Genomic DNA, 16,655 nt, shown 5'->3' on the forward strand with positions numbered 1-16,655 from the left:
AAATTGAATTGCGCAAGCGCAGGCAATTGGACATTCGGTTTTCTATCTTCGTTTCTGCGATTCCGGGGCAGTGTGAAAATTAAACTAAACTACGAAACTGCGATGTTTTTCGAGTGTCAAATATGTAGAATAAAACATATTGCATTTATAAACTTTAACATTGACAATTAAAACTCAGAGTTGCACAAAATATATTGATAAATAGTGTCTCTTTGTTCTTATGGAAACTAAATATTTTAGTGTTGTGGCTTTAAATCATACAGCGCATGCGCTGAATAGCTCTTCACTTTACTAAAGCTGGATCGCTGGGGATGTTTGTTGAGGTTATCATGTTATTGCTAGACCGCTTTCTGTAGTCCCAGTTAACATTCTTCGGCGAATTCATCGTTTAATTCAATGATGTTCTAGCAGCTGTATTTATGATTTTGCTGGTTATATTTGATGCAAGTTTGGCGATCTTGTGAACCAAACACACAAGCGCTGCGACTATCCTTTCTGTGTGTTTTTTTTCCAAGATGGCTGGAGCTGTCGGAAGCAACCATCCTCTGAACGCAACTCCTCAGCAGCAACTTCAACAACATCAACAGCAACGCCCGAACTTGGCAATCGCCGCCGCTCCGTCTACGGGTGAACAACCCATTCCTTACAACTGGCAAGCTACCAAAACCACCGTGAAAGAACGCTTCACCTTCATGTTCAACAACGAGATATTGAGCGACGTGCACTTCATCGTCGGAAAGGGAATTCAGACTCAGCGAATACCTGCTCACAAGTTCGTCTTGTCCGTCGGCAGTGCTGTTTTTTATGCTATGTTCAACGGTGGCATGGCCACACAATCCGCCGAAGTCGAACTCCCGGACGTCGAACCCGCCGCTTTCTTAGCTCTCTTGCGTTTCCTGTATTCAGACGAAGTACAGATAGGCCCGGAAACTGTCATGACTACTTTATATACTGCAAAAAAATACGCTGTACCAGCTTTGGAATCAGCATGCGTTGAATTTCTAAAAAGAAATCTCAGCTCTGACAATGCATTTATGCTACTAACACAGGCTAGACTCTTCGATGAACCCCAACTTGCTGCTCTTTGCTTAGAAAGTATAGACAAAAATACATCTGAAGCCCTGAGTGCTGAGGGGTTTACAGACATTGACTTGGAAACTTTGTGTGTTGTGTTAGAAAGAGACACTTTGGGTATTAAAGAGTGCAAGTTATTCACTGCTGTGGTACGTTGGGCGAATGCAGAGTGCCACCGACAACAAATGAGTCCTACTCCAGAAAATAAAAGACTTGTCCTAGGCCACGCTTTAAAATTAATTCGGTTTCCCCTCATGTCAGTAGAGGAGTTCGCCTCTGGAGCTGCCCAATCTGGTATATTGACAGACCGAGAAGTGGTCAGTCTTTTCCTACATTTCACAGTTAATCCAAAACCTACAGTGGAATTTCCTGACAATCCTCGTTGCTGTCTCACAGGAAAAGAACAGACCATTCAACGTTTTCTAGGAATTGAGACACGTTGGGGATACAGTGGTACAAGCGACAGAATCAGGCAAGTTCCATTTGATGATGATGGTTGTCGTTGTTGTTTTGGTACATGAACATGCTTCTTTGATTTCATAGCATTGTACTCAATATGGTTAAAGGGTGGTAGTAGCCGCCACCACATGCGTTCAAATTCTGTGAAAACAAACACACTTAACACCTATGTGGAACATGGGACGGAAGCTGCCAATCCTTCGATGTACATGTATATATTGTTCACATAGTAACAAAATGATACGTTTGGGTCTGCAGGCAAAACATACAACAGGGATTTCTTGCAACTTATTTCCTGGTTCTGCTGTAAAAATGAATGAAAATGGTATGCGACTGTTATAGGTGACTTAAAGCACAAACAAAAATGTTGTTGTCCCTGATTTCCATTATTTTTACATTGCCATATTTAACCAGGTAAGAGCCCATGCCCGGGAAAACGCCCTCCCAATATTGATACAATAAAGAAATTGAGGTCATGCATACGCCCAGGGGGGTCTTTTTCTACACTTGTAATAAAAAAACTATTTTTTGTTCGTTGTATTAACAGTTGACTTCCTTGCAGTCTGTTGTGATTCTGATAACCATTCTTGAAAAATAATTGTCCATTGCGTAAAATGATAGGTGAGCGCAAAATAGCTGTGACAGCAAAATAGGTAATTTCGCATTCTGTCTTTAGGGCAGCGTGCTCACTGCTGTTTACATAATTTACATTTTTTTTTCAGGGGTTGTCTGGGCATAGGCCCACGCCAATTTTTGGCAATTTTCCATACTCTGGTCCCTGAGCTCTTACCCGGATAAATACGTTATAAATGTTTATAAAATATGAATTTTATTTTACCAAATTACTAATTCCATAATTTTAAATACCATATTTCCCTGGTCATATGCCCAGGGTCCTAAAATCCTAATTAATTTGTTTACATGTTCACATGCCATTCACGATAGTCTCGGTGGTGGATTTTTCGAAAGGGTAAAACGATGGTCATATTTTTTGCGTTTCGAAAGCTACTGATCAGAGATGTGGATTACTTCTGAATCAGTATTGCAATATTGGGTTCATCGTGAGTAATAACAGAACAGAAAAAAGTGCAAACTATGTTGTGTTGTTCGCCATTCACAGTGACATTAATGAGTTCACTTGTAAAAGCATAAACCAAGAGAACTACCATACCATTCATGATTTTAATGCAAAGAAAGGCCCCTTTTACATGACAATTTAACAAATTTTAACCCAACGTTGACGTCCGGAAACACCCTGGGCCTATAACCGGGGATGCCCTCAACTCATTAAATGTCTAGAAATAGAGAGCTGGACTTTACCACTTATGCCTAGAAACAGGTTTATGACCGGGGAAGTACGGTAGTAAAATGTTTTTCAAGATCACTGTATCAATGTATATATTTTCTGTTGTGATAATAACCTGTCAGTGAATCAGCACAACTAGTTGCATCACAGTAAATCATTGTGCATCAGTGGCGAGTCATATCAGCTTAGAGAGAGCACACTGTTCTTCTCTACTAATGTTCAACTCACTGTAGGGTACCTAAGGGATAATATTAAAATCCATTTGTAAATCAGCTATTATTTTTTTTGATGAATTGCCTCACTTGATTGTATGTCATATATGCTGTGTAGATAGAGGGCGCTATAAAAGGACATCTAAATAGCGAATTACAGAATTACATCCACAGCCCTCAAAGTTAAAGCAATCGTTGGACGTCGTTTCATAACAAATATTGAAAAAAATTAAATATGAGGGATAATAAAATTTGCACATGCAAAGTTTTGAACTGAGGGTAGAAAAGCGCCACCAAGAGCCAGTGGCGGAACCAGCAAAATGTATTGGGGGGGGGGGGGCTTTGCTTAACATTACGGAGCGAAAATCGAAGAGAAGCTATGCGTAATCCAGATGGCATTCCCCCCCCCCTGATCCGCCACTGCCAAGAGCTGACAAGCTGTCAAGTCTACTATGCGTGACAAAAGTTTTGTCGCCAGCCAGATTTTTTTAGGTCACCAAATGGCATTCTACATATTTTTTTAAATTGCCATTCATCAAGTGCAACTGTCATGATGTCATGTCCATCGAAATGGACACAATCTGGAGGACTGATCTTTGGGTTATAGTAGAAGTGTGTAGTTCGATCTGAAGGATGCTGTAGTATACTGAATTATTGAAGAATTAATTTTACTATAGTAACATCTCTGTAATTTACATAAACGTATGCGCTACGTTTAGAGCGAATAAGATAATGTGTACCGTATTTGCTCTATTAAAAGCACATACATTTTTGTAAAGGACAGAATCAGATCTAGAAATGGTCAAAATAAGCCGTATTTCAATGGTCTAGCATACAATAAATACAATTTCCATGTTCATGTTTATGTTCACTTTTATTGGACATGCGCTTGGAATAGAGGAAACATAGTATTCGTAATTACAGTTTTTTGAATCTGTCAACCAAGTACTACATTTAGTGACCAAAACTCATGGTCTTATACGGCCTTCCTATTCTCCAAGAATCGTAATCTTAAGTTCTATGCCAGAAATGTTTTAGCATCAACATGTAGCGTATGTTTCATGGCATTCCTGTAACCATAACAAGCAAACAAAAAAAAATACAGTTGTATGGTCAGGGATCTGCCCACGCTGGTCCCTAGCAACCGGCACTCAGAATTTCCGACCAGGACAAAAAGTTAGCGACTGGCACTATTCTATTTGTTTATGGTACACGCAGGATGTCGGCCACTGGACCATCATTCTATTGTCCTTGTTGGTTTTAAGACACAACACAATGCAAAAAAATAACACAACAAAACCTTAATGAAAGAAGACACCGCTGTTCAAAATCAACGTACACGTGTGACATTGACCTAATGTTCTTTTGTTTTAACCTCCGATTGACATTCTGTTAGTTTTAACAAACGAACCTGATCGGAATAAGTCGTACATCAAGATAATGGAAGGGAAGACGAGAAATATACAGAACGAAGGATTACCATTGCAAGTTTAGTTGTGTGTAGGATTTGCCTAGTTGAACAATAACTTGCTCACTTCACCGGCAGCGATGTGTCAAACTGTCGTTCGTTTAATCTGCACTTGCACTCGAGTGTAGTAAACTTCATTGATGTTTTTGGCTTCATGACTCGTTCATAAAATTAAATTCATGATCTACATTCAGTCAGCAATACAAGAAATACTTATTATATATAATTAATATTAATTAGCGACCGGCACTCAAATCGGGCTGGGAAGAACCCTGTATGGTGTAAACAAAGGAGAAAATGAATGATGTAAAATCAGTTGAATATGCACTTTATTCAGATAGTGATTCTTTTCTTGTGGAAATTTAAAAAATATTTACCTCAGAAACCTTCAGCTGCATATATATTCAAAAGGAAGTTTTCATTGACCATAGAATGTATTTGGAATACACATTATCACCGAGTCTCTGTGTATCTCGTAAATCGTGGCTGATTTATGCATAACAATGATCTCTTATTATATTCAACATACTTCAAATTAATCATTTTCATAAATATATTTTTATACGTACAATTGTTATTTCAGCTGGTGCAGAACAATAAATTATAAAATATATTTTTTGTGTTTCAGGGAAATTATTGTCCCTAGGTCACATCGACCATCGCTTTGCTTGTGTTCGATCATTTAAAATTCATTTAAAACATTCACGCCTTTTTGAAAATAAATTGTCACTGAATTCAAGTCAATTATATATCTAAAAAACTTTACTGTTAGCGATGAGGTCCTTATTGCCCTTTCCTGTAAGAGTCACTGAGTGGCGTTCCCCATAAGAATATTTCTTTTCAACAAATAATTACTGTCGAGTGTTAGCTTGACCCAACTCAAATTTCTGATTTTACGCAAGATTCAATTTGTTATAGGACTATAAATCGTTGATTCAGATTCTTTTAATTTTAATTTTTTCGCGGATGAAATCAGCTGTTCACACTCGGGCAGGGGAGACAGATGTTGCATACCTATGTTGTCAAATTCTCCTGTTACATTTATACGTGCTTAAATTTCGGCTTTTATTACTGTAAATTATATTATTTTCACTATATTTACTGAAGGAATGAATATAGAGAAATAATTGCAGCTAAAATAAAGCATTTTACAGTATATTAGTCCTATAAATTTTGGTAGGATGATAACTTAGGTCAATATCATTCAAAATGTGTTTTTTTTACCCACATTTTTGGTAAAAATGGTATATCTTTAACAGGGTTGGTTTAATACATTTTATGCATATTCATGGCGTTATATTACGCTGAGATTTTTTCATTTTGCAACAATACATGCTTTTTTTCTATTTTTACATAATTTGTTTACTATTACTAATTTTTAAGATTTTGTGGTCCAGCTCATAATGTATAGCTGGGGTGCTGTTAAATATAATGAGGTGTTCAGATTTGCCTTGAAATATTTGACTACAATGATCGAACCATGGTCATAGTATGTTAATTCATAGACCCTCTTTTAGAGGGTCTATGGTTAATTGTACATTCTAGTTGTACTTCCATGTATCAAAATAAATAAATTAGTTAATGATATTCATAAAAATATGATTAAATATCTGACTTTATACACCCACCCACTGTTCTGTATTGTGAATCTACTCTGACAGGCCTTTCTACATAGTTTGGTAATTGTATTGTTAGATGAAAAACTGTTATACCGCAATGCGCATATCCCATGATGCTTTGGAGTTCAAGCCAGAAAAACAGTTCCCTTTTTTTTTTTCAAATCTTATGAATATTATGTCTTTTTCATTGTAGCTACAATGTAAATAAATCTCATAAGTTATATTTCGTTGTTATTCATTGACATTATGCATTTATTTGTACAAATAATGATTTTTTTTCAACGGCTTCTACCTTGTTTGTCAGTGCCTAGTCTTGCCTAGTATAGCGTAATACTTATGAATCAGCCCTGAGTACATGAACTGTGTCGGGGTACCATAATACGGACAGACAGTCCCCCACAGCAATGCAAAGTGACCATAACGACACGTTTGATCTCAGCAGTCACTTTGTTAGGTGGATACCAAAAGTTAACTTTTAGTGTTCTTCGACATAAACTTCTATTTTATTGTTTATATGGTTATTCTGTGTTGTCTGGAGGCTGTATTTTTTTTTTTACAAATGACTTTTTACTCTACTGATAAAAAAACCCTGTGTGACCTCTATTAATAAGTACTCTTCCAAAATGGCGGACATATAATAATAATAAATTGTATGATGGACAAAATGGAGCGTTTGAGGGAACTCTGGGTGGGGTGGGGGTCAATTAATTTCATGTTTAGCAATTGTTGTACAACTTGGTGTCAGATGTAAAAGTATAATCTATGATGACATTTTAATATTATTGTTTTAATCTTAATCAGGTTTACAGTGAATCGGAGGATATTTGTAGTTGGATTTGGATTATTTGGATCGATCCACGGACCAGCTGACTATCAAGTCAATATACAGGTAACGTGTCACTGCTTCATCTATAGATATTGAGTTAACTGAGCAATGGATACTCTTCTCTTGTCAGTTCTCCAGTCTGTTTTTAATTTGCTTACAAACAAACTACATTTTTTCAATGGATCAATCACACATGCTTCATGGAATACTGTAACATATTTTATTTTAATTGGAATTAATCTTTGCTGAATAGATTTGTTGTGTGTTTTGTGTGGGGTTTCTTTTCACTGATTTTTGATGATTGATTGATGATTTAATTTTCCCTGATCATGTACTCAATTCAATTCCAAGCATGAATAAAGCATTTTACAGTAGTTAGTACCGTTAAAATCCTATTATAAACCGCGGTTTATATTACAATGTATCAAATAAAAAATTGGGATCAACAGCTCAAGTTCAGGGTGCGGTTTCTATTACGTACATATTGCAATCACTAAATGGGTGTGGTCATTTTTTCCCACATCACTTGCACAAAACAAACAATACATCGTACAACCTTTTGAATATAAGCGTACCTCCAATTTAGTTGTCAGGGAAGAGTGATAAGCGTCACGTCATAAAAAAAAACTTCACATGAAATAAATACTCAGTATATTTAATGTAATATGCATTTATATTTTTTAATTTTCTTTGTAACAAAAAGTATATTCTGACACGAGTTTCAAATAAAAACAAACATTAATGCATTGCTTAGTAGAAAATGATCATGGTACGGCACTAAAAAAGTACGGTACCGTGGGTATGCTAAAGCAATCCGGCCATGCTTCGGCTCACAAGTGAATAACTTACTTGTTTTCGAAGTGTTGAAATTGTTGATTATTACTCAGTAGTGATTATAATAACCCAAGAAAAATAAATTCGTTGAATTGTTATCAAATGCAAGTAAAATTCAACTTAGTTTCACCGTAAGCGAATTATTTCGGTCACGTGTAAACGATCGATACGACATCCGCCATGTAGTTTGAATGCACATGAGATGTTACTTGACCGGATATGTCAAGTCGCTAATTAACCATTCAAAATACTGGATGGTGCCCACGTGTTCACCTTAGTTCACCACCTTAATTCATTTAAATATGTTAATGACTGGTCACCGACTTCATGGTGAACGAAACGCGGAAGTGATTTACCAATAATGTAGTGCGATCTTTTGGCTTTGATTTCCATGGGAAAACGACATGACTTTTTTTTTTAAATCAAGAAATTAGTTGTTTTTGAAAGATAAACTGAATATTGAAAAAGAATTTAACAGTTATTCGGTGATAACAGCTCATTGTTTAAAACTTGCAACACACGGACGTAATCATAAGGAGTACTGACGAAAGTTGTCGCAAGAACAAAAGCAGTTTCACTGCGTGTTTGACATCCTAACACTACTGAACAATAAAGAGGTGTGAATATTTTTAGGCACGTTGTCGAAACAAATGAATAGGATTAGGAACAATGTACCAGCTGGTTGAAACCAAGTCAGTCACGGTCTTGTTGAAGTGGGGGTGCGGTTAGTAATAAGTACTTTTCATGTTTTCAATTTTTGTTGAGAACTCTTTAACACTGAAGCCGAAATCAGGGGTGCGGTTACTATTAGGTATGCGGTTTATAATAGGATTTTAACGGTAATATACTCCACCTTGATGTTTAATCAATTAAACAAACTGAACTTAATTAAAAAAGTTATTTGTTTATTTTTTATTGGCACCCAGATTATCCATGCCGAAGGTGGGACCATATTAGGACAATACGACACAGGATTCAGCAGTGACGGGTCAGACTCCACGTTCCGAGTAATGTTTAAAGAACCAATAGAAATCACTCCTAATATCAGTTATATTGCCTGCGCCACTTTGAAGGTAAGTATAAAAAAAGATGATTTGTAAGTTATTTCAGTGTAGCCAGTCTGCTTTTGGAAAGGTACCTGGGCCCAGCCATCTTTGAGTTTAGGCTATATGATCAATTTCCTGGGAAGGGGGTGTGGTTAAGTCGGGCATTGTGAAACGTGTTATGGTTGTAATGTGATAATAAGTGTATGAGTAATTGCTATTACTTGCTTCCCGCTCAATGCGTTTTGTGAAATAAATACAGTTCATCCATAGAGTTATGACTGTTATCTGCTATACTCATTTAGAAGTTTGTGTGATGCCAACACGTAGTGCGTATACTGTTTAAATTTTATTTGGACCCGACTAATGAAATACCATACATAATCTGACATGTGGAACATGGCTGGAAATCTTTCTCTTTCTATATGCTAATGTTATTGGCTGACCTCTCAACTATGACATTCAGGCCCAAAAATAAGTAATATTTTAATAATTCAATATACAGTGAAATCTGTCAAAAGCGACCCCTAGATAAGCCGACCTACTGTCAGAACCGACAAATTTATTGAGCTCCAAAATTTCTTCATAGATGTTTATGTTAAAACAACCTGCAAAATCTGAATGACGACTATGGTAAATTGATTGATCGCAAATCCAATATTCACATCTACTGCATCGACCAACCAACCAGTTGTATCACATCTGCTGTCTAGTCATCTGGTCCTCTGAAAACTGACCATAATTTCCAGTCCAAGCCATGGTCGATTTTGACAAGATTTACTGCACTACAAGTTTGATTTTTGGTAGGTAGCATTGACTAATTTGTTTTCTTTGGTTGGATTTCATAGGGACCAGACTCTCACTACGGTGCCAAGGGAATGCGTAAAGTTGTCCATGAGTCACCAAATGGTGGTAAGGTAGTCTTCCAGTTCACATATGCCGCTGGGAATAACAACGGAACATCGGTTGAAGACGGACAGATACCTGAAATAATCTTCTTCACCTGATGTGCAAACCTGATCGTCATCTCACTTTCACCCTTGTGCTGTCGTAGTGTTACACTATACAGTTCCATGTATGCTGGGCTATCAATTATTACTTCGTTACCATGGTTATAATCTACTCTGCCATATCCATTTATTTCCACATCATTACAGAGTTGATACTTGGTGTGTCATTCACGAGAAATATTCAAGAAAAAAATTATCAAAAAAACAACAGCTGCAGTAACTATACATACAGATAGATTGGCGATTGGTGTATTTTGAAAATATCTGTTGCATAAATGTTATCCATTACTGAATTAGTTGATGATAAACTTTGCAACATTTGATAGTAAATTTACGGCTTGTCTGCGTCTCCCATTTACCTTCTTATCTCCATCTCGACTCATTCTGTGGTGCGATCGTCTCATTCAACGTGATGGGGACCTATCACAGGTAGTCATGTAGCACCAAGAACTTGATCGTTTGAGCGACAGTAGTCTACTGTCGCTCAAATTTTTACTAAATATACCGCAAAGTGTTCAAGAAAAGCGTTTTCAGTTTATGGTGTATCATAGCCCAACCTATTCATTGACATACAGTAAACAACAATAATAAAAATGACATATTCTCATCCATATTACATATTCAAGGAAACCAAGAAGTTTTTAAATTAATATTGGTTGGTTAGACTGATATATTTGTGCATGTGACATAACTTGGAGTTCTAATTGGTCGGTTCAGATATGTAAATTGTACCTTTAATCTTTTCACCACCAGTTACCTCTTGTCATTGCAAATTCATAAAATAGTCCGTGGTTATAGTCTGCAGAAGATTGAGACAAAAATACTCATGACAATTTGTTTGAGAAAAAAATAAAAATTGACTTAAATTATGTCTGTTGGCTCCAAAATTAGGGTTTATTTCCAGAAATATTGAAGATTATAAGAAAAATCGGCAAGGAAGTCCAGTGGTAAAAAGGTTAATAATGGTGACTGAGATGAAACAAAATGTTGCATTCAGCCAAAGGAGATACTTATAGTTGAAATCGACCATTATCTTTGTTGGGGGTGGGGGGGGGTGCGGGGTGACTAGCACAGAAAATAATGTACAAAATGCGAGAAGGTGATTGTCCGTCAAATGTTGAAAGTTCTTCGCTAGATATATTCTAATTACTGATTTGTGTATTCATGGTTTTTTGGTGGCAGACGATTTTTAATGTACATGTTCTCATGGATGCTGATTGATATTCGATTTGTAAGTTCTACAAGAATATTTTTTGTGGCCTTCCATAAGTGGATGAACAGTTCTTTTAGTATATTTTGAATTCACAATGAAATATATTTGAAATTGGGTGTTTTATTTTTGAACCAATCAAAACACTTCTTACATGTATGAAACAACAGTAGGTAAGACGGGAATACAGAGAAGAAAGGTGGAAATGCATTCATTGTCTGTACATATTCTGTTATGCCTTGGGAAATATGAAAATATAGGTGGTTTTAGTAATAAATGTGGCCTTGTCTGTCCATACATTCGTCTGTCTGTGGTGGTATTTATGCCTAGCAATATTCATTGTACTGTATTTCCTGTGAATTGCATGCCTTTGTGTAACTTCCTTTAAAGAAGTTATTTAACTGATAGCAGCGTTTATTTGGTACGCTTCTATTGCAGCCAGAATGAGCTATTCGGTTTGCGAATGTGCTTTCTTAACCGAGCATGATTGTCAGTCCACTATCCTGTAAATTCATGATAAGGTGTTAGATCTATACAACATGATTGCATCAGCGTCTTTTATCAGCATTCATGCTTTTCTGAAATTTGGACTTTTTTGTTTCTCTTTATACTTTGTCTTTACCTCCTCAATTCCCTCGTTTTATTGCATACACCTGTCACAAAGATGTCATTCTTTTTTTTCAACATATGTACATTTTAAAGATTGGCCAGACCCCTTAAATAACTTGCACAGCTTTTTTCCTTTTGATAAAATTCATTAAGCAAAAATACGTGATGCCAAGGGTCTCTATTTGGCTCATTATACCTTGGCAGAATTCCCACTATAAATCTGGGTTCGCTGTTGATGAAATTAAACACTGTTGTCTGTTCTCTGTTGTTGGGTATCCATGGAAAATTGAATATAAAGTCACATGTTTTTTCAGATAAGCTGTGTCTTGATATACTGTAAGAGAACAAAATTGATTGATTTGAATTGTGACCGGAATACTGATTGAGGAAGGTAGCTCCTTGGCGCACTCAATCAAATCATTCAATTTACATGAGGTCAAATGCACCTTTTTCCAACACGATCATGTACAGGTTCATAGAGATGGCTGTGAATGGTCAGTTTCAGCGAAAAACTTATTTACTGCAGACACTTGGATCTTGTTTTTTGGTATCGTGAATAACTACAAAATGAAACTTTTAAAAGAAAATGTCCCCCAGCAATCTATTGAAAAAAAATAATTTGATGAGCACAGAATCTGAGGGAGAGCTATTTTTGGGGTCTGGCCTTGACACTTTGATGAAAATAAAAATGGCAACAGCTGTCGGCTCTCCTAGTTTGTTACGTTCCAACAAGGAGAGGAACTCTGTTAGCCATAATCAGCAGATCAGTATTTTTTCCAGTTGACAATACTTGTAGCACCTGTGACAAGGGCGAGTAAAATTTACATAAAGTTTTAAACATGTTGGAAAATATTGTTTTTCACTATTATTGTAATATTTGAATGATTTTTTTGTGTGCATACTATTTGCACATGTACTTGTTGCTTTACGCACAACTTATTTTGAATTTAATTTTGATTATCCCCATGGTAATGAAATGTTATTGGTGTGGATTTTTCGATTCAGAGGGTGGAGAGAATCTTCATAACGAACATTATATGAGACCCATAATTATAATTTAAGTTTTGTATCTTTTATATTTAGAGGGGGTGCAATTTAATTTTGTTGTTGTTGAATGATAGAGGTTTTGAAGCAACCATCTCGAACATTGGAAACTCTTTGAACATTATTGTTATGATTTGTTAATCCAGTATGATGCATTCTGGGAAACATTTTTTTTTTTTCATTGCATGGGGAATATTATAGTTATAAGTTATTTTGTTGATGTCTTATTTTTTTTAGGGAGTCGGATTTGGAAAGATGTACATTGATTTGAATTAACTGATTTGTTGTGTGTGGATGAGGGTCAGATTTGAATTTTCAAATGTCAGAAGAAATGACAATTTTCCAAATGTTTTCCCACCATGCTTATTTTGGTATCTTTGCATAGTTGGTTTTCCCCAAACTAGATAACAATTGCTCAAAATGATCCCTTGAATCGGAGAACCATATGAAAATAACCAACTTAAATCAGTCACAAACCCCTTCCTAATATGGTAATGCTGGAAAAGGATGGAGAGAGGCTATGTTGATATCAAATAAAAAAAAATCTGTCAACAAATAATGTACAATTTAATTCCACTGGAATTTGATTTCACTATTTTGATGTTTTGAGTAATTTCGCTCGGTTTCAGGTTGACGAACTTGGCAGGGGAACAATGAGCTCTATTGTTTTTCTGAATGTTCACATGGATGCAATCGAGTGAATTTTAATTATCAAAAAATAGCGAAATTAAAAACTGGTGAACAATTAATACATTTACAGTAGTCTGTGTGGTGGGTGGGTGTGTGAGAAAAATGTCTTGGTGTGCGGCTGAAATATTACACTGATTTTAAAACAAAAATGAACCATTTATCTGCCTCAAGCTTGCAACTTCTCCCTCCTCTCAGTAATATTGACTGACCCTTTGTGTGTTTCAAGAAATGAATCTTTTCATTTAGTTGGGTTTTTAACAATTGTCCAGTATATGATACTGTGTTCGTATTTACGCTGTTGAGTGCACAGGCAGCTATGTTATGATTATGCTGATATGCTAATTATGATTAATAAACAGAATGTTAAATTACGCAAGTGTTTTGCGCTATATCATCACATGGCCTTGCCCTATATATGAAAGGAAGATGATGCTAAAGTTAGCCCCTGATTCAGGTTCGGATTGGAATTACCAGTGAGTAGGGATTTGAACATGCAAATGAATCCGTATACAGGGCATGAAAGTCTGTGTTTTTGCGAATGCGGTGAAAACTTCACGGGAGTCGGCTCGCAGCTAAGTATGAGCTTGTGAGCACGCCGCCAACGTCACGATTGAAAATTGCGACTGGTATCCGGTCTGTGAATCCTTAAATACCAACGTTGTGAACTAAAACACATATGCATAATTATTTACGCTAATATGTTTTGCAGAATGAATCGCAATTTGCAAAATAAACGTGTCCCTGGACGCTCACTAGTTGGTTGGGATTGGTTACTTCGGCCTAGGCGCGTCGGCAGATTCCATTTTGCCAGCTGTAAATCTCAGTTGCCCCACCCCCTATCAAATAAAAAAAAGTGGGTGACCCCCCCCCCCACATTATATTTTAAAACTTAAAACATGCTGACCCCCCCCCCCTAAAAAACAAAGAAACATTAACAGTTTTGGCTCTGACATGATTACAAAATGTATTATATGTGCATTGAAAATATCATGGTTTGCCATAATTTTGACATAATTTTTTAGCGTTTGCATTTAATAGACCTTAGGAGGGGAGGGAAAGCATAAAGCCAAAAAATGACTACAGAAAAGGCTGCAGGAAGGAGGGAAATCTGTTCTGCTAAAGATAGTAATTAAAAGCCAAGCTGTGGAGTACTCACTTGATAATCGCCCTTATAAGATAGGAAAAGAGGATTTGAAACTAGGCGGTTTGAACTCTTTGAAAACTAAGTTGGATTCAAAATATCTTTCATATCTTATAGACCAGGAAAGCTTTACACCCGAAGCACAGTCTGTGCTTATGAAAACAAAGGAAACTTTGATTTTTGCTTAAAATTGTGTTGGATTTTGGTATTTTACAGAGCAAAATATGCATATTTAAAAGTTAAAAAAACAAAAAAAACTATTTATTTATTTTTTCATCATTTATTTTAATTTATATATCAGCATTTTCACAAATTAAACTTTTTTGATTTGCTGAACAAAAACTGTCACTGCTCTTTGTACTAATTGCTGTGTTGTCTTTCCGTCTCATGTTATAATTGGATAAATCCAGTAAATATCTTATACAATAGTGACTTCAGACTTTAAATAAAATAATCTGATATCAGCAGCACATGGACTTGGGATGTGTTTAAAACTTAACTGTATAATTGGGGTTCTAGCCGCATTGCATAATCTGCTAGTTATTTGGCAACTTTAACCTCAAAATATTTAGCCTATAACATTTCTTGCATCAACAAATTTATAGGCAATATAGGTAATAGTTATTATGAAGAACACATTTGTACGATTAACTTTTATTGTTTGTTCTGAAATAAAAATTTTAAAAATATATGCATGAGCGCGTGTGAGAAATCTGGAAAACATGATATCAAAAACAGGGTGACCCCCCTATTCGCACAATCAAAAACAGGGTAACCCCCCTACTGATCCACCGACCCCCCCCCCCTAGGCCGAAGTAACTGACCAATCCCGTACAATATATGTAAATTCATCATTGTGCGGAAGTTTTCTGTGCGATTACAGTTATAGTTAATCGCACGTGGAATGTAGTGCGTTCACAACTGTAAACGAGGCCCTGACTAAAATTAGTCACCTAACCAAGAGTGGTATACATAGAGTATAAATAAGACTCTCGGATAAATGTTAATGATGCCAGACACTGTTTTGCCGCAGATATTAAGCATACTGATCAATCGAAATGGTTGAAATGTTTGATATAATATAGGTCTTAATTGACCCCACAGAATACTAAACATGTTTCCTTCTGCGCACGTGTTCGAGTCACTTGGTGGTTCTCCTACACAGCCCCTGCCCACACAATGTGGGACACATAGTGAACACGATATGCTGCGACGACCAAAGCCAATGAAATCACTATCTGTAATATTGATGCGTAAAAACAAAAGGTTTAACAATGTTCCCCGTAGTAGAGCCGATGTTACACATCCAATTAGAGTATACATAGATAGACAAAAGTGGAAACAATAATAAGGGGCACTAAATGATCACAATTATCATGAACACATGTATATGACGGTGGGAGTAGCTACTACATTTTTCTATCAAAATGTTTATCAAACTTTTTTTTAAAAATTGAAACTTTTAACGCTCCCCAGCTATTAAAATCTTTTACGCGATGATTGGATATAACTCTGTTAATGGGAATTGCTTTGATTCTCACGGAATGTTTTTACTTTCATCGTCTTTAGAAGCAACTATTCTGAGTTCAATGTTTGTTTAATACATTATATTGGCAGGGTGTAAACAAGTTACGTGATAGGCGTGTCAAGATAGTTTTTTATAGGCGTAGTTAATCTGGTCCGGTCCGGTTCAAATCCGTAGCAAGGGCTAACGAAGTTATTAATTATCGAAGCGGACTTCCACTCAACAATAACGAACATATTTACTAGCTATGCAACAACCAATCACTCCCATAATGAAGCACAAAGCAGGCCAGCAAACGGAGACAACCGTCAAAGATATATCAAGTATAAGTCTTGAAGTCCAGTCAAGAATGATTCAATCTCAATCCCGGAAATTGATTTTCGTAAATCAGAAGAAACTACTGAAAATAAACAACACAAAGACCCTGCTGAAAAAAAAAGTTCGCGCTCCCAGCAATCCCAAATCTACGTCAGAAATCTATTAGAGGTAATCGCACGGAAAACACTAAAAAGTCTTAATCGCAAAACAGAAATCAAGAAATTGATAGTCGGGGATTCCATCACTCGTCGCTTAGTAGCATCTAAA

At 36.3% G+C, this 16,655-nt stretch overlaps 1 protein-coding gene across 1 annotated transcript; it reads left to right on the forward strand.

Annotated features, from left to right (window-relative positions):
• Window positions 1–284: 284 nt before the first annotated feature.
• Window positions 285–13,775, forward strand: LOC100377443 (BTB/POZ domain-containing protein 2). The gene is made up of 4 exons (XM_002740382.4): window positions 285–1,546; window positions 6,940–7,027; window positions 8,725–8,871; window positions 9,690–13,775. Exons 1-4 carry the CDS (start codon window positions 516–518, stop codon window positions 9,846–9,848), a joined length of 1,425 nt encoding a protein of 474 aa, XP_002740428.1. The 5' UTR covers window positions 285–515; the 3' UTR covers window positions 9,849–13,775.
• Window positions 13,776–16,655: the final 2,880 nt, after the last annotated feature.

This window comes from Saccoglossus kowalevskii, chromosome 13 (genome assembly GCF_978046115.1).
Source record: "Saccoglossus kowalevskii chromosome 13, keSacKowa6.1, whole genome shotgun sequence".
In the NCBI taxonomy this organism is placed as follows: domain Eukaryota; kingdom Metazoa; phylum Hemichordata; class Enteropneusta; family Harrimaniidae; genus Saccoglossus; species Saccoglossus kowalevskii.